At 47.8% G+C, this 13,558-nt stretch overlaps 2 protein-coding genes across 3 annotated transcripts in view; both read right to left on the reverse strand.

The window, feature by feature from the left end:
• Positions 1–569: 569 nt before the first annotated feature.
• SLC35B1 (solute carrier family 35, member B1) lies at positions 570–6,285 on the reverse strand. Of its 2 annotated transcripts, none has more exons than XM_012661416.1 (9): positions 6,058–6,285; positions 5,260–5,363; positions 4,544–4,674; positions 4,237–4,267; positions 3,489–3,646; positions 2,396–2,522; positions 1,546–1,652; positions 1,210–1,363; positions 570–756 (listed from the first exon to the last, which is right to left on the reverse strand). In XM_012661416.1, the coding sequence occupies exons 1-9, from the start codon at positions 6,270–6,272 to the stop codon at positions 704–706; spliced, it is 1,080 nt and encodes a 359-aa protein (XP_012516870.1). In that variant the 5' UTR covers positions 6,273–6,285; the 3' UTR covers positions 570–703. The 2 variants fall into 2 exon arrangements, with proteins under 2 accessions (XP_012516870.1, XP_012516877.1); XM_012661423.1 differs by having other exon boundaries at positions 4,544–4,649; positions 6,058–6,281.
• Positions 6,286–9,008: 2,723 nt separating this feature from the next.
• Positions 9,009–13,558, reverse strand: part of FAM117A (family with sequence similarity 117, member A) — a 41,924-nt gene continuing 37,374 nt past the window's right edge. Inside the window, exons 7-8 of the mRNA XM_012661436.1 lie at positions 13,057–13,207; positions 9,009–10,251 (exon numbers count right to left, since the gene is read on the reverse strand). Of these exons, the coding sequence (XP_012516890.1) occupies positions 9,951–10,251; positions 13,057–13,207 (452 nt within the window). The 3' untranslated portion in view covers positions 9,009–9,950. The remainder of the gene's footprint in view (positions 10,252–13,056; positions 13,208–13,558) is intronic.

A 13,558-nucleotide genomic window follows, 5' to 3' on the forward strand; every position in this document is an offset into this window, starting at 1 on the left:
ACATGCACGGACCTTCCAAAGCTGCTCATGTTATATGCACTGGGTCTCCACTCTGGTCTTGGTCAAACCTTGGCTAAAGAAGAGGCAGTGGGGAAAAGGGAAAACAAAGCAGACTCAGAGGCTCTGGCTTTTTACCCCAACTTGAAGTAACATTTAAGGACAGAACATATCTTCAGTTTTTTATGAAATATTTTCCCACCAGAGCTTTAAGAAATAAAGTGATTTTTACATTCTCTGGCTCTGACCGACAGCCACCTGCCTTAGCATATGTAGAGCCTCACCCACTGGAACGGAGGCTGCTGGCACAATATATGACCTCTTAAAGTTCCTCCCTATAACGCACAAGCTCTTGGGGGAATTACCCACCAACCAAGTTAACCACACCTGAGAGGGAAGCAGCTTGGGTGCTGAGCATCAAGCTCTGCCTCTTTCTTCTCTCTTTATTTGCCACAGACTGTGCTCCAGGGCATCGAGAACAAAAACCGCCAACTCTGTTTTGTTAAAATCCAAGTGGTGCTTTTTTTTTTTTTTTAAGAATATGTGATTTTGCTTCCTTTTTCTTTTTTTTTTTTTGTTTTGTTTTTGTTTTTTAAAAAAGATTGGAACTCAGATCCTTACTCCTAAGAAGTCCCTTTTCCCAAGAGATGTCACTGTTTGAGATAATAACTTAAATATTCTCGACGTGGAGGTAGTCTCTCTCTTCCTAGTGGGATGTCTTCTTGGTTCCTTTCCCAAACTTGGCGTCAAGACCAAGACCTATGACAAGGGAGAAAATGGGCTTAGCTTTATGGGGGGAAATGCAACCTACCAATGACGGGGGTTACAGGGGTAGTCAGGCTTGGTTCTCCAAAACTGAGGCTTTAAATAAAATAAACTTCAGAACATTGGTTTTATATAATGTCCTCAGAGATAAGAGAATGGGATCAAATTTAAAAAAATCACTAAGATACTGCTTATTACACACACACACAATTCATCTCTAGCAGCATAAGCTGATAGGGAATAAGCATAATAATTCTGTCCTGCTCAAGGTCTGCGGAAATGCAGGTCATTGGAAGGGAATCACTAAGATGAAATGTGTGTTAGGAAGGCTGGATTAGAAATAATGCTTCCTTTTCTCTTTCATACGTGTTCTCTAAAATAACTAAACCAAGCGCTCTCTGTCCCTCTGTGTGGCCCAGAGACACACCTGCTCTGAATGGAACTTACCCAGAAACACAAGCACCGTGCCCACCCACTGCATGGAGCTGATGGGGTTGGCGAAGAGGATCACAGAGGCCAAGATGGTGAAGAACTTTCGAGTTGTGGTGATGATGGAGCAGGTCAGGGGACCAAAATACACGACCGTCATGAAGATGAAGCTCTAGAGAGAGACAGAGAAAGGTGGAGTTAGGCTGGTTCTCAGATATCTGCCGTGAGGTCTAAAGTCTGTAACGGACACCAGGGTTAATCTTGCCACCCCCCTTTCTTCCAGCCAGACCAGTGTTTCTTAGGCAACCAGCTGCCACAGTGGGGAAGCCAAACTATTCCCTCTCAAGCACTCACCTGACCCAGGGCACTAGTCAGGCCGAAGAGCAGGATGTTATAGCTGATGGAAGGGTACCTCTCAGCAAAGCTCAAGAACTCCCAGAACTCCCCAGTGAACAGGATCCCTGGGAAGAAATGTTAAAAGACGAATGGCACATCTTGTGTGCCCATACCACCCCCGAAACACTCCTGCACATGGCCTGTTACCGTACTGTGAAGGAGGGTGAAGCGTGGGAAAATATACAGAGTGGGTTAGTATTGTCTCATCGTGCAGCCTTCTCATTTTTCTCTGAGTAGAGAAACTAACTAAAGATTCAATTTTGGGAGAAAGGCTTGAAAGTTAACAAGTTATTTCTACCAAAGGGACTGAAAGCAGAGATCCTCAGAGGTAGTGAAGGTGCTGGCCCATACATCCCCAGCTCAAGGTCACCTCCAGGCAGTAGCAGCTCCTCCATTAACCCCAGTGTGCTGTACAAAAAACACTTTCTACCTGTGCTTAGATTTGAAAAGTTATGAAGTGCTGATTTCAAAATAAACGCATTTAATATGTTTGAGCTATATTCAGTGTATGAAGTCTCTTTCCTTTGAGTAAGCACTATGCCTGTGTCTCATTTCCCTCGTGAGAGGGAAAGTTCCCAGGTACCCCCGTGTGTTTTACAACTGTGCATCTTCCCACAATACCTGACACACATCTAACCCCTCACCGTGTCAGTAACAAGTAGCAAGCACATCCTGCCGGTGCAAGTTTTTCCAGGAAGGTTTCGCAGGGGCTTGGACAGAAGGACAACTGGCTGCTACAGGGATCAACTAAATGAGGGCAGTTTGCCCTCTGGTGACACATGGAAAGAACGGCAGAACTGCTCCTTACCGGCTCCCAGCAGCAATGTTGACCAAAGGTTGACGTTCAACATCATGTGGTTGGAGCCTGTTTGGTAATGAGCCCGCATGTGGTCCTGGGAAACACCTGTTAGTCCATCCAGGGTCAGAGACAACAGCTGGGAAAGAATGGGAGTGGCCTGCTGTGAGGTGACAACCAACAGGGCCCCTTCCTAACCCTAACCCTAACCCTTCCTCCCCTACACAGGGAGTCTCACTCTCAGGCTCCTCAGAAAGCTGTTGCCTTAAGATAGAATCATTTGGTCACTGATAGAGGGTGGGAAGAGACCATGCTAGCTCCCTCGTCCCCCCAGGCACTGGACTGACAGGCTAACTGAGCCACATACTGATTCTGTAATCAGAGTAGAGCAGAAAGCCTACCACTTCCCAACATAAGGCCTTGAAGCTGATGTGCACAACAGGCTATGGTGAGCCATACACATTCTGCCATTAAAGCTGGCGAGGGGAAAGCTAGTCCCAGAAGGTTAGCTTCCTAGCTTGGAGTACAGTACTCCAGAAACTGGATTCTGTGGTCAGACTGTCTGGATTGGAATCCTGACTGCCACTTAAATAGCCATGTGACCATGGGCTAGTCACTTAACCTCTCTGTGCCTCAAGTTCTTCAGCTGTGAAATGGAGATAATACTACCCATGTTAGGGGATTATGGTTGTACAAATTAGTCAAATAATATGTAAAACACTTAGAACAGCGCCTAAGACATAAACAATAGCTACTCCTGTATTATTTTTAACTCTGGCTTCCGGATTTCTTGGGAAGCCACAGTGATAGACACATTACTCTTCCCTCTTGGCTCTCAGGTCTCTGTGACCTCACATCAGGATTTAGACACAGGCCTCAGAGTTATTTCATCCCCAAAAGGAGAGCTGAGCTGTAGTTAAAATATTTTGGGTTTCTCACTATGGCCTCAGCAGAGCCAGGAACCCTGCAGCAAAGACCAGAAATGGGGGGCAAGGAGCACCACGGCCTCCTTTGAGACATATAACTAGCCTTCTGCCTGCCTAGGCAGATTGTCCTTTGGCTAAGTTTGTTGGAAAAGGCTGCCTTCCCCAACAGGATCACATACCAGGAGCAGCTCTCCATAGCCGACTGTGTGTTCTTCCATCCCAACTACTTTCTTGGGTTTGTACATGAAAAGGGCCACTCCAGCCACAATTAGCAACACACACAAGTACTTGGCCAGTGGGTATTTCTTCCTCAAGAGGGTCACCCCAAGGAGCATGACTAGAGGGAAAAAACAGAGTAGAAAATTCAGGCACCCACAGGCATTGATGACCCCAATACCCTTCTCCCAGGAGCCAAGGAAAGACTTAGGAAGAAAGAATGTCTGAGAAGGAAGGCCTATAGAGGACAAGAGGAGGGTGCCACGCTGGTAACTAGATAAAAATGATTGGGCAATAGAATTGCACAGAGTGTAAGACAGGGAAAAGGTAGAGAACAAAGGTAAAAGGTCCAGGAAGGAACAGGGTAAGGGTGGGGAACAGGGGGAAGGATAAGAGGCTGAGAGAAAGAAATGGATGATCAAAATGGGACTTAGGGTGTCTAACGACACTGTAAACACATGGGACGCTGAAATGACTGACCATGTGACACAGACTAGGTCAGCTTCTAACTTCCATTAAGGATTATAAGCCTATGCACACCACAGGAAGTGACAAAGATCAGAGGACAGACAGGGGCAAGGGCTGGAATAAAAGTCCCTGGAGAGAGCTATGATGGGATGACGAAGCCCTGGGACATAAAGCTCTAGCAGAAGAGAGTGCTTACCACAGGAAAAGTGAGGACAGAAGAGGAAGACCATCTTCTTTGCTTACCTGGGATTGGCTTGCAGGATTTACCAAGGACCTGAAATTAAATTTGGCAAATATTTCTGAGCATCTGTGACGTGCCAGGTACAGTGCTAAGTACTGTGTTGACTGAGTAGGGTCTGCACCAGGGACCTCAGCCTCAGAAAGCAGCCCTATCATGGCCCAACACACAACCACTAACCCTAAGCTCTATAGTTCTAAACACTCTGAATTTCTCAGACACACTCTCCTAGGAGTCATAGACCTGAGGAAAAAACCCTTAGTCCTTCTCAATAATTTCTGAGCCAACCCTCATCCCACCCTGAGGTTTCACCTGAGTTGGGTAGTTGACAAACTGTAGTGCTGAGTTGCTGGAGACCATGGCACCCACATAGGAGATAGAACAGGCAGCATAGAGCCAGCTCCGAGTACGATCCACCCTGGCAGTGTCAAAAAACTGGATCACTGGGAGAAGACAAAAAAACATACAAGAGAAACCTGGTGGGGCTAAGATGGACCACTAAGCGAAGATGAACCCACATGAAAGGAACTTGCCTATCGAATAAGACACAAGCTATTTCTGTCTTCTTAGAATGGGAAATCTCTGAAAATTATTCAGCTGTCCAATTGTACCTAAGCCTAACACAAGACCACATGCAGGGTGGAGGTGGGGGCCTCAATCAGTTCAAGGGACAAGTTAACCCTGCTGCTAGTGCTCAGGGAACAAAGAGAGAAAGCTCAAAGCATGCTTGAAGCTGACACATAAAGGAACGTCAAAGGGAAAGAAAAAAACGTTTTAAGTATTCTCAGTGGGGATTTGGAACACAAAGACCCATTCTCTGCATATTTCTGATTCAGAAGTTGGTATAATTTAAAGAAATATTATTTTACCCCATTTCAAAATCATTAGTTTTATAGACTGCACAGAGAGGCTGTGTGAGTACTAAAGGTGGTGGAAACTGTAAGTTAGAACTTAAGCTTTAGTCAATGACTAACACCCAGGATACAGAAGGGGTTGTATATACAATAAATCATTATCTAGGTACTCACAGATCTTGGCAAACACAGCATTGATCACACATTGGATGAAGACCAAAGTTAAGGCAAAGGTGAACGTCTCCTGCTTGGCTCCCTCTCCATACTTTCCTCTTGTTCTAAGAATGAAATGCATGAGAAAGAGAGAAAAGAAATTAGTATATTTCACTTACTGTCATCTAGTATATCCACAATCACTGAAAGCTTGGAAATTATCTTGCCTCTTTGGATGTAGGGTGAGTTTGTAAGGACCGTTAGGCTCATCTAAAAGAGGGGCTGATTTTATTGGATCTAGAAACTAGACATTCTAGCCTACTAATCCCACAGCCTAGGGAGAGAATATCCATAAAGGATGGAGCTAGAGGAAACATGAAAAAGTAGTTGGTGAAATGAGATATCCCAGGCAGGAGAAGAAGGTATTTGGGTTACAGCAGCGAGGCTGAGGGCGAAAGAACAGGCTGTCTGCAAGCATCTGGAACTTCCAAAGAGGAACCAGCTTAGGACTATTTGGTGGTAAAAGTCTCAGCCTGTAACATTCGGCCCTTACAACCAACAGGGGAAAACCAAACCAAAACAAACCAGCTAAGGAAGTAAAATAACCAGATCCCGAGAATCCAGAGATCAACTCTGGCGTTTTGGAATTCTGGGCAGAGGTAGCAGGTTGCTGGAAAGGCAAGAGAGCCAGGCGGGAGAACAAAAGGGAAGCCCAGGTCCAGGAGCAGAAGGCCCAAGAAATGTGCCACAGGATGGGGATAGAGGACTGGATTGGGGGGCGGGGTGGGGGAGTGCATTCCCGCCATGGGGGTTGCTCACATCTTTTCCTGCAGTATCCCATAGTAGAAATAGCAGACAAAGACTCCCAGGAAGCAGAGTGGCAGGCGCAGCCGGTCGGGCACCAGGGAGCTGCTAGAGGCCATGAGACGACCGGACGAGGTGACTGGAGACCCGCTCACAGCCGGCAGCGGCAGCGGCGGCGGCGGAGAAGACAGCTCCAGCCGGACATCGCCGACCGGCGGCAGGGGCCTCATAGGAGCTGCATGCGACCGCCGCTCAGCAAAGCCCAGCAGTTCACTGCCACAACTGCCAGCTCAGGGCTGCCAAGGGGGAAACTCCTCAGAACCCAGCAACCCTTCTAGGAAAGAAAACCCACGTTGGGACCTTGGTTCCATCCCTGGGGGTCAGAGGAGCCAGCTGTCTTAAGGGTAATTTCTTGCCATCGAGATTTTCCAGTCAGGCAACTCTGAGGGCAACTGCGACCCGGAGCTCGATGTGTGGCCTAGGAGATGCCCGGGCGTAAAGTGATGACGTATAAGAATGTGGAGGTCGCCAATTGGCTGCGCTGTGCGAAGACAGGCAGGTGGGCGGGGAAGGAGGCGGTGCGACAGGCAAAGCAAATTAAATAGTCTTCTTCCCGGCAGGCGGCCAGGCTTCTGCTGGGTCCTAACGCCGAGAACTCCTGCTGTAGCCTCGGCGCCCTCTAGAGGCTGTCCGGCGTCAGCGACTCTACCTGCTCTACGAGAAGAGCGTTGGAGGCCTGGCTTTGACAGCAGTCGTCCGTGGGCACATCACTAGGCTTTCAAGGAGGTGAGCAGCACAGTAAGCCTCTGCTTAGGTCACTTAAAGGTAGTAGGGTAACCTTCCCGTGTCACCTACGTTCTGAGCCACAGTTTTCACAGTCTGTAAAGTAGGGATAATTAGTAATAGCCACTTTGTCGCCTCTTGACTGTTTTGAGGAGCAAATGAGCTGAGGTTTGTGAAGGTGTTTTATAAACTGCAAAGTGTGCTGTGCAAGTTTAAGGAATTATATTATTAGTCATTACTCTTTCTCAACTCTGATCTTATTTCCTCACATCCTGGAGGTGGAAATGGAAATTTATTGAAGCGCATTTTCTTCAAGGTCTTACAACTCACGGACAATGGAGCAAGCCTTCGGCTGCTCTCTGGAATCATTCTCGTTAGTGAGCTCCTCGCTGGACTCATCCGAGTGTTGGGTCTCCACCTGCTAGTACGAATTGCCACTGCAAGACTGACCCCTCAGCCCCCCACTTAATAATTGGCCCAAATGTCAGGCCGCCTGGTGGACTCTGGGCTGCTACCTTGGTAGAGGCTCTTTCTCTTAGAGTAGCCCGCTGCTTTGGCACAGCCTCAGGCAAAGGAAGGAAACTCTGGGCAGCACCACACCCATCACTCCGGGCCTGACTCACTAAGGCTTTGGGGGCAAGCCAGACATCTTTCAGGGGGAGGGGTGAGGGATAGAAGATAGGGTCTGTCCCCAGCCCACTGTCTCCTTTATATTCGTGGGGAAGGGGATCCCCACACATTTGCTCTCTTGCCCAGTGGCTTACTGTACTGAATCAGCCCATGATGCCAGGGCACCAAACAGCAGTTGGGGTGAGAGGCCTGGGTTCCAGTCCCAGCTCTGGCTCTTCACCAGCTGGGACCTCAAACAATTCCCTTGTCCCCTGAGTCGGATTTCCTCCTGTGAAATTAAAGGATTCAAATGGTCGGGTTTCCAATCCTGGCTCCCCCACTTTGTGTCTTTTGGGGAAAGTTATTGAACCTTTTTGTCCTTCCCTCATTATACAGTGGGACTTACCACATTTCTCTCATTGGGTGGCTGTCATATTTCAATGACATTTTATGTAAAGCACTTAATGCACTATCTGTGGTGCTTACCAAACCAATGAATGGTGGTTAGGATAGCCTGGTTTCGGTGTTTGTGGTGAGGTCTTACGAGCTAGATACAGTTGTACTTATTATTGTCCTTGGGGTAGCCAACTTCTCACCCATACAATGGGGATAATGTGTCTTTTGTGAAAATGCTTTGGAAATTCCAAAGCACCATCAGAATAGAATGTTGGGATGGTTTTTCCCATTTTCCCCAAAGCTCTTACAGGTATAGCACTATAAAGCTGAGAGGCTGCAAAAGGCCAAGGACAGTTTCTTTGTACCCTCCAAGGCTGCACCCTCTGTTGTGGGTACTCTCTGAGATGGGAAGATTACCCAAAAGGAGCCGAAGCTTCCCTAAAACTGTGCGAAGAGGTTCAATCTGAATGTTATTCCCTGATCTTGTTCTCCTTGCCAGAGCAAGGAACACCCACCATGTCAAATTGTCTCCCTTTAGTCACCCTGTTTTTCTCTCTGAAATCCACTCTGGGCCAGGCATGGTAGATCACGCCTGTAATCCCAGCACTTTGGGAGGCCAAGCTAGAGGCTCCTTTGAGCCCAGGGGTTCAAGACAGGCCTGGGCAATATAGCGAGACTGTCTCTACAAAAAATTTAAAAATTAGTGTGGCGTCATGGTGCATGCCTGTAGTCCCAGCTACTCAGGAGGTTGAGGCAAGAGGATCACTTGAGCTGGGACAGGAGTTTGAGGTTGCATTGAGCTATGATGGGACCACTGCACTCCAGCCTGGGTAAGAGTAAGACCCTGTCTCAAAAATAAATAAATAAGATGAAATCCACTTTCCCCAAGGAGCTTTCTCAGACTCACAAGAATGGGTAACTTCCCCAACGGCTCCCTCATCCTACCTCCAGGACACACCACACTCTTCATTCTGGACAGCCTTTTCATGAGTCTACTGTCTATATGCCCATGTAAAGTGTTCAAGCATGGTGTCCAGAGGACAGGAACTCTGTGTCCATCCATATAACAACCAGATGTGTTAACTAAAGGCTCTTCTCCTGAAGACAAGGATGAAGTGATCAATATAACACCCTCGATCTCCACCCCACCCCTCCTACCCCAGATATTTAACAGAACCTCACGCTGCTGGGAATACTTATTTATTTGGTCTATTAACACCAAGATCTGCAAAAAACAACCTCTAAACACAAGATAAGAAAACTTGAACATCAACATTCTTCTTCAATTTGTGTAAGCTCTGCAGTACGGAAAATATACAAACTTCAAACAGCTGCAAAAATAGTGTCTTTGGGAGAAAATAGAGTTTCTACATCGATACAAGAAAAATAGGCATTTTTCTAATCCAGCCTTGCCCTGGGGCAGGTGGGGGGGTGCAGAGTTGTCATTTGCCACCTGGAGGAATGCCAGCTCTCCCCCTCACTACCCACCTGGGGCGGGGCAGGCTGGGCTGCTGCTTAAGACAATCTTTAGTCAGGGTGAAAGCGAGATGAAAATGCCACTTGGGAAAATGCTTGGTTCCCCCCTCTGCCAGCAGCTGAATTGGTCAAGTGTGATGGCCCTTCAGGGCTGCTTTGGTCAGCTCCTCCAATGAGAGGGAGGCATGGGGATGGGGCTGAGAGGATGGGGGATCTATCTTCTGGTCTCCTCTTCTGTGACTGTGGAGGAGGAGAGGGAAGGAAATCTGTGGCATCCCCTCTCCTTTGGTCACGGCCAGCTTGCTCCGCGACAAAAACAAGTGTCTCCTATACAGTCATTTGGATTCATACCCAGAGGTGGGAGACTCAGGACCTTCTGGGTGAGTTTTCCACCAAGTGAGGGAAGCGGCAGGTACACAGGTGTGAGTTGTGAGCTGCCCAGCTGCTAGTGGAGAAGGCAGGTCCCCTCACATTCCGAGGGGCTGGTGCCCATCAAAAAGAGGACCTGGGGCTTTGACACAATAACTGAAAGTGCTCAAAGGCCGAGAGGGAAGGGCTCCTCTATCTCCCATCGCAGGGGAGCTAGGGAGGGGCCTCCCACCAAGGCACTGGTCTCCATGGTTAAGTGTAGGGGGGTGGTACCCTCAGACCACCAGGGAGCTCTGGAAGAGCACGGGCTCTTCTGATGGTGGGGTGCGCTGCCATGGCTCGAATGGCAGCGGGGAGGTCTTGGAGGCCTCTGGATCCTTCCGAGGTGGTGGCCTGGGGCTGGCGGGGGGAAGGGGAGAGCCTGGGCTTGAGGGGCAGTTTCGGAAGATGAAGCCCATGCTGGGGAAAAGGGGCTTCATCAAGCTGACGGGGCAGAAGGCCGAGCCGGTCGGGTTGAAATGGACTTTGTTCTTGTCAGGACAGGAAGTCAGGAAGGCCAGGTCAGGACCTGGGGACCTGGAGGATGGAGAGAGACACACACACACACAGAGAAACAGCCAGTGAGAGACGGTAAGAGATGTCACAGCATCAAGGGAGCGGGAGAGCTGGATCTCTGTTCAAACAGGGCAGTAACCTGACCAAAAAATAAAAGGTTACAGTCTCTAGGCCCCTCGGCTTTCCATTTTTTAAAAAATATGGCTAAACAACAGGAAATACACTTCAGCTAGAAATAGGGGAGATTGAAGCTAGACAGGAAGGAGAGCTTCCTGACAATGTGATTCTAGGAGACCAAGGATCTTTTCATTTGAAAGATTTCATCAGTGAATGGTATTACTATTTTGGGGGCAGACCATTTGCCTGAAAGCAGAGATCAAGGCAAAGTGACTTTCTCAGACTCTGAATAGCCGAAAGGAGAGTTTCTCAGCCTTAGCACTATTGACATTTTGAGCTAGATAATTCTTTGTTGCAGGGTGGGGATGGGGGTGCTGTCCTGTGCATCATTTAACAGTATCCCTGGCCTCTACGCAATATAGCAACTCAAAAATGTCTCTTGATATGGGGACAAAAATGTCCCCTTGGGGAAAAAAACGTCCCCTGTTGAAATCTGTGGACCTAAAGAATCTAATTCTTGAGCACATTTGAAAGGCATGATTTTCAAAACTTTGGCCAGGAGGAAAGAATAGCACCACTGTGAGAAAGGCAGTTTATCAGAAGATCCAGGTTCTAATTCACCATGTGGCCTTGGCCATATCTGTCTCACCTTTAATGTGGGGAGAATCATCCCTTCTCTTCTGATCATTTAGGAAAAGTGGAAGGATAACAGGAGGTTAGGTCAGAGAGTTCCTGAGTAAGGAATCCTTACGATAAAAAAAGAAGAGTGGCTGTGCTCAGACGGCAAAACAGCCCTGAGAACCTCATGGTTTTAGGGTTCCAGTTAAGAAAACAAAGGTGTGTGGAGGGATGAAGCTCTGTCACTAGTGGTTCCCATCAATCACCTTTTTCTTTTTTTCTTGAAGTATAATATATATATATATACTCAGAAAAATGCACTCAGTGTACAGACTGATAAATTGGTTGTCATTTTAATTCTAGAATTCTAATAATTCCAAGGCCCGGGAAGAAGAGCAAGGTGTGGGGAGAAGGGCAGAGATCTGGCCCAGAGTGAAAAGCGTGGAGGGAAGTCACAGGTCCAAATGCTGTGAGTGTTTGGGAAGGCCTGAGACTCTACAGTGCCAAGGGGTCCCTTAACGGAGAAGGGTTTGAAAGAATCCCACTTTATGGGGGTTGGGGAATGGCTGGAGAAGGAATGTTCTGGGTGTGTGCATGGTACATGTCAGGAAGGTAACCAAGAGGAAACCAAGCAACACCCAACATAAAGGCAACTAGCATGACCCCAAACAGCTTGATTCCTTGCCTGGAAAATCCAGGCTACCTTTGAGGGGACACCAGGTAGGAAGAGGAAAATGTGGCAAAAGAACAGCTAAACACAAGAACTTCCCAATAGGAAAGTTGATAAAATGAAGAGACCCCAATAAGCTATAGAATTTCAATCCCAGGATATCTTAGAAAATAATGATGGATCATCACCTCTCTTAAAGGGTTAACGCAGAGGCAGGAAGCTAGATGAGATGCCGTTAAGACCTCTTCTGGCATTATGAGTTTATGGAAGAATCAAGACAAGCAACAGCCTAATTTCCACCAGTTTTCCAAGTTGTAGTTACTCAACCATAACATGGATTGAGACGGGGCACAAGAGCCTAGAGCCTGCTTAAGTGACAATGTCTGGCCTCTTCCCTCCACAGCTCCTCAGAGGACCCAAGAGTCTTGAAGGGACACCAGACAACAGTGATGACAGTAAAAAAAGCCCTGGTGGCAATGGTTTTCTCCATAACAGCTCCTATGGGTTATATATGTGCCTTTGGCTACCACGATAGGGTGTCCTCTCCCTTATTTGAGATGCAAATGGTGCTCTCAATGCCTGACACCCAGTCCCAGCTAAATCTTCACTCACACACCATGAGTAAACTTCCTGACTGCCACCGAAACCACAACTTCCAGTGTGAATCTGCCCCGATGAATATCAAGCTGGCAGGGGGAAATGACATGAGCTCGTTGGTGCCTGCTAAGGGGGACCATGTGCACATCTGGAAAGGTCTCTCTGCTAAGGGGAGGGAATTGTAAAGAAATCAACAGAAGAATGGCTTCTGGATTATCCAATCTGATAATCAGCATAATTATCATTGGGAATATTCTAGTCCTTACTTGCAAGGACTAGAACTTTCTGTTTGGGAGTCCAAGACACTTGAACCACTACAGCCACAGGATGAAGACTTGACTCAGAAGAAACCGGAAAGCTGTTGAGGGTCCCCATTCCACTCAGGTGGGATGAAACGCTTGTAATCTCCGACTGAAGAGAAGTCCTAGTGTGTTCTCCCCTTCCCCTGACATCCCTCTCTCCCTCTCTGATTATGGTCTAGCAAATTCTCACACCTTCCCTGGGGATGGAAAAAAAATAGAAGAAACGAAGGGCTTAGGTTTCAGATGTCTTTCCTTTCCAGCTCCTGCTGCGCTTGTGGCTGGCATGTGGGCAGAGAGCAGGTTTCTATGGAGATAATGATAAGCAAAGATTTAAGTGCTCAGAGTAGGTAATGTCAACAAGTTTGATCAAGGAAAAACGGCAATACTGATAATCTAGAGTTGACAACACCTCTGTGATGACAGAGTCCAAGACTGAAGAAGGGCCAGGCAGGTGGGGTAACGTGGGGCTCACCCTCCACCCTTGTCCCTGACACCCACGCCCTGTCCACTTGATGTACTCACGTGGCCTCTTCGAACACACGCACTCTCTCACAGCCTTCCGGGGGCTCCCGTTTGAAGACATAGCTGTGATTAGGCCGAGGGGAGGCAGCGAAGGCAAGGACTGGAGATGGGCTGCCATCTTCAAGGAAGGCCGGGTGGCCTGGAGAGGAGGCTGCAAACAGAGCAAGGCTGAATCCAGGGGAGATGAAAGAAAGGCCTCCCGTTTCTTTGGCTCAGGCTTTGGGTATAAAGGGGCAAGGCTGAGTGACACCTCGTAAGGAAGGTGGCAGGCGTTATGCTAATCCAGTCTGTTTGTCTAAACTCCACCTTATAAAACCTCTGAGGTAGCTTACAAAAACACAGAGCTTAGAACAGAACAGAAAAAACAATCAAACTGATGGGAAAGTAAGGTCTCATATCGAGTCTATGTTCCCAGGAGGAAGAGTGGGACTGGAACTCCAAATCTCAGACTTACAGGAATCCTGACTGCTGTCTCTCTCTGCCTTCTTCCCAGGCTGCAAGC

The sequence above is a fragment of the Propithecus coquereli genome, unplaced genomic scaffold, assembly GCF_000956105.1.
Source record: "Propithecus coquereli isolate 6110/MARCELLA unplaced genomic scaffold, Pcoq_1.0 Scaffold119, whole genome shotgun sequence".
Taxonomy (NCBI): domain Eukaryota; kingdom Metazoa; phylum Chordata; class Mammalia; order Primates; family Indriidae; genus Propithecus; species Propithecus coquereli.

Bases quoted from the DNA above. Each gene is read 5' to 3' on its own strand.
- SLC35B1 (XM_012661416.1), bottom strand. From the start codon at position 6,272: ATGAGGCCCCTGCCGCCGGTCGGCGATGTCCGGCTGGAGCTGTCTTCT. The intron at 3,647-4,236 runs GTAAGCAAAGAA...TTTTCCCTCTAG, and splicing joins ATCCTGCAAGCCAATCCCAG to TCATGCTCCTTGGGGTGACC. The intron at 2,523-3,488 runs GTATGTGATCCT...ATTCTTTCCCAG, and splicing joins GCTATGGAGAGCTGCTCCTG to CTGTTGTCTCTGACCCTGGA.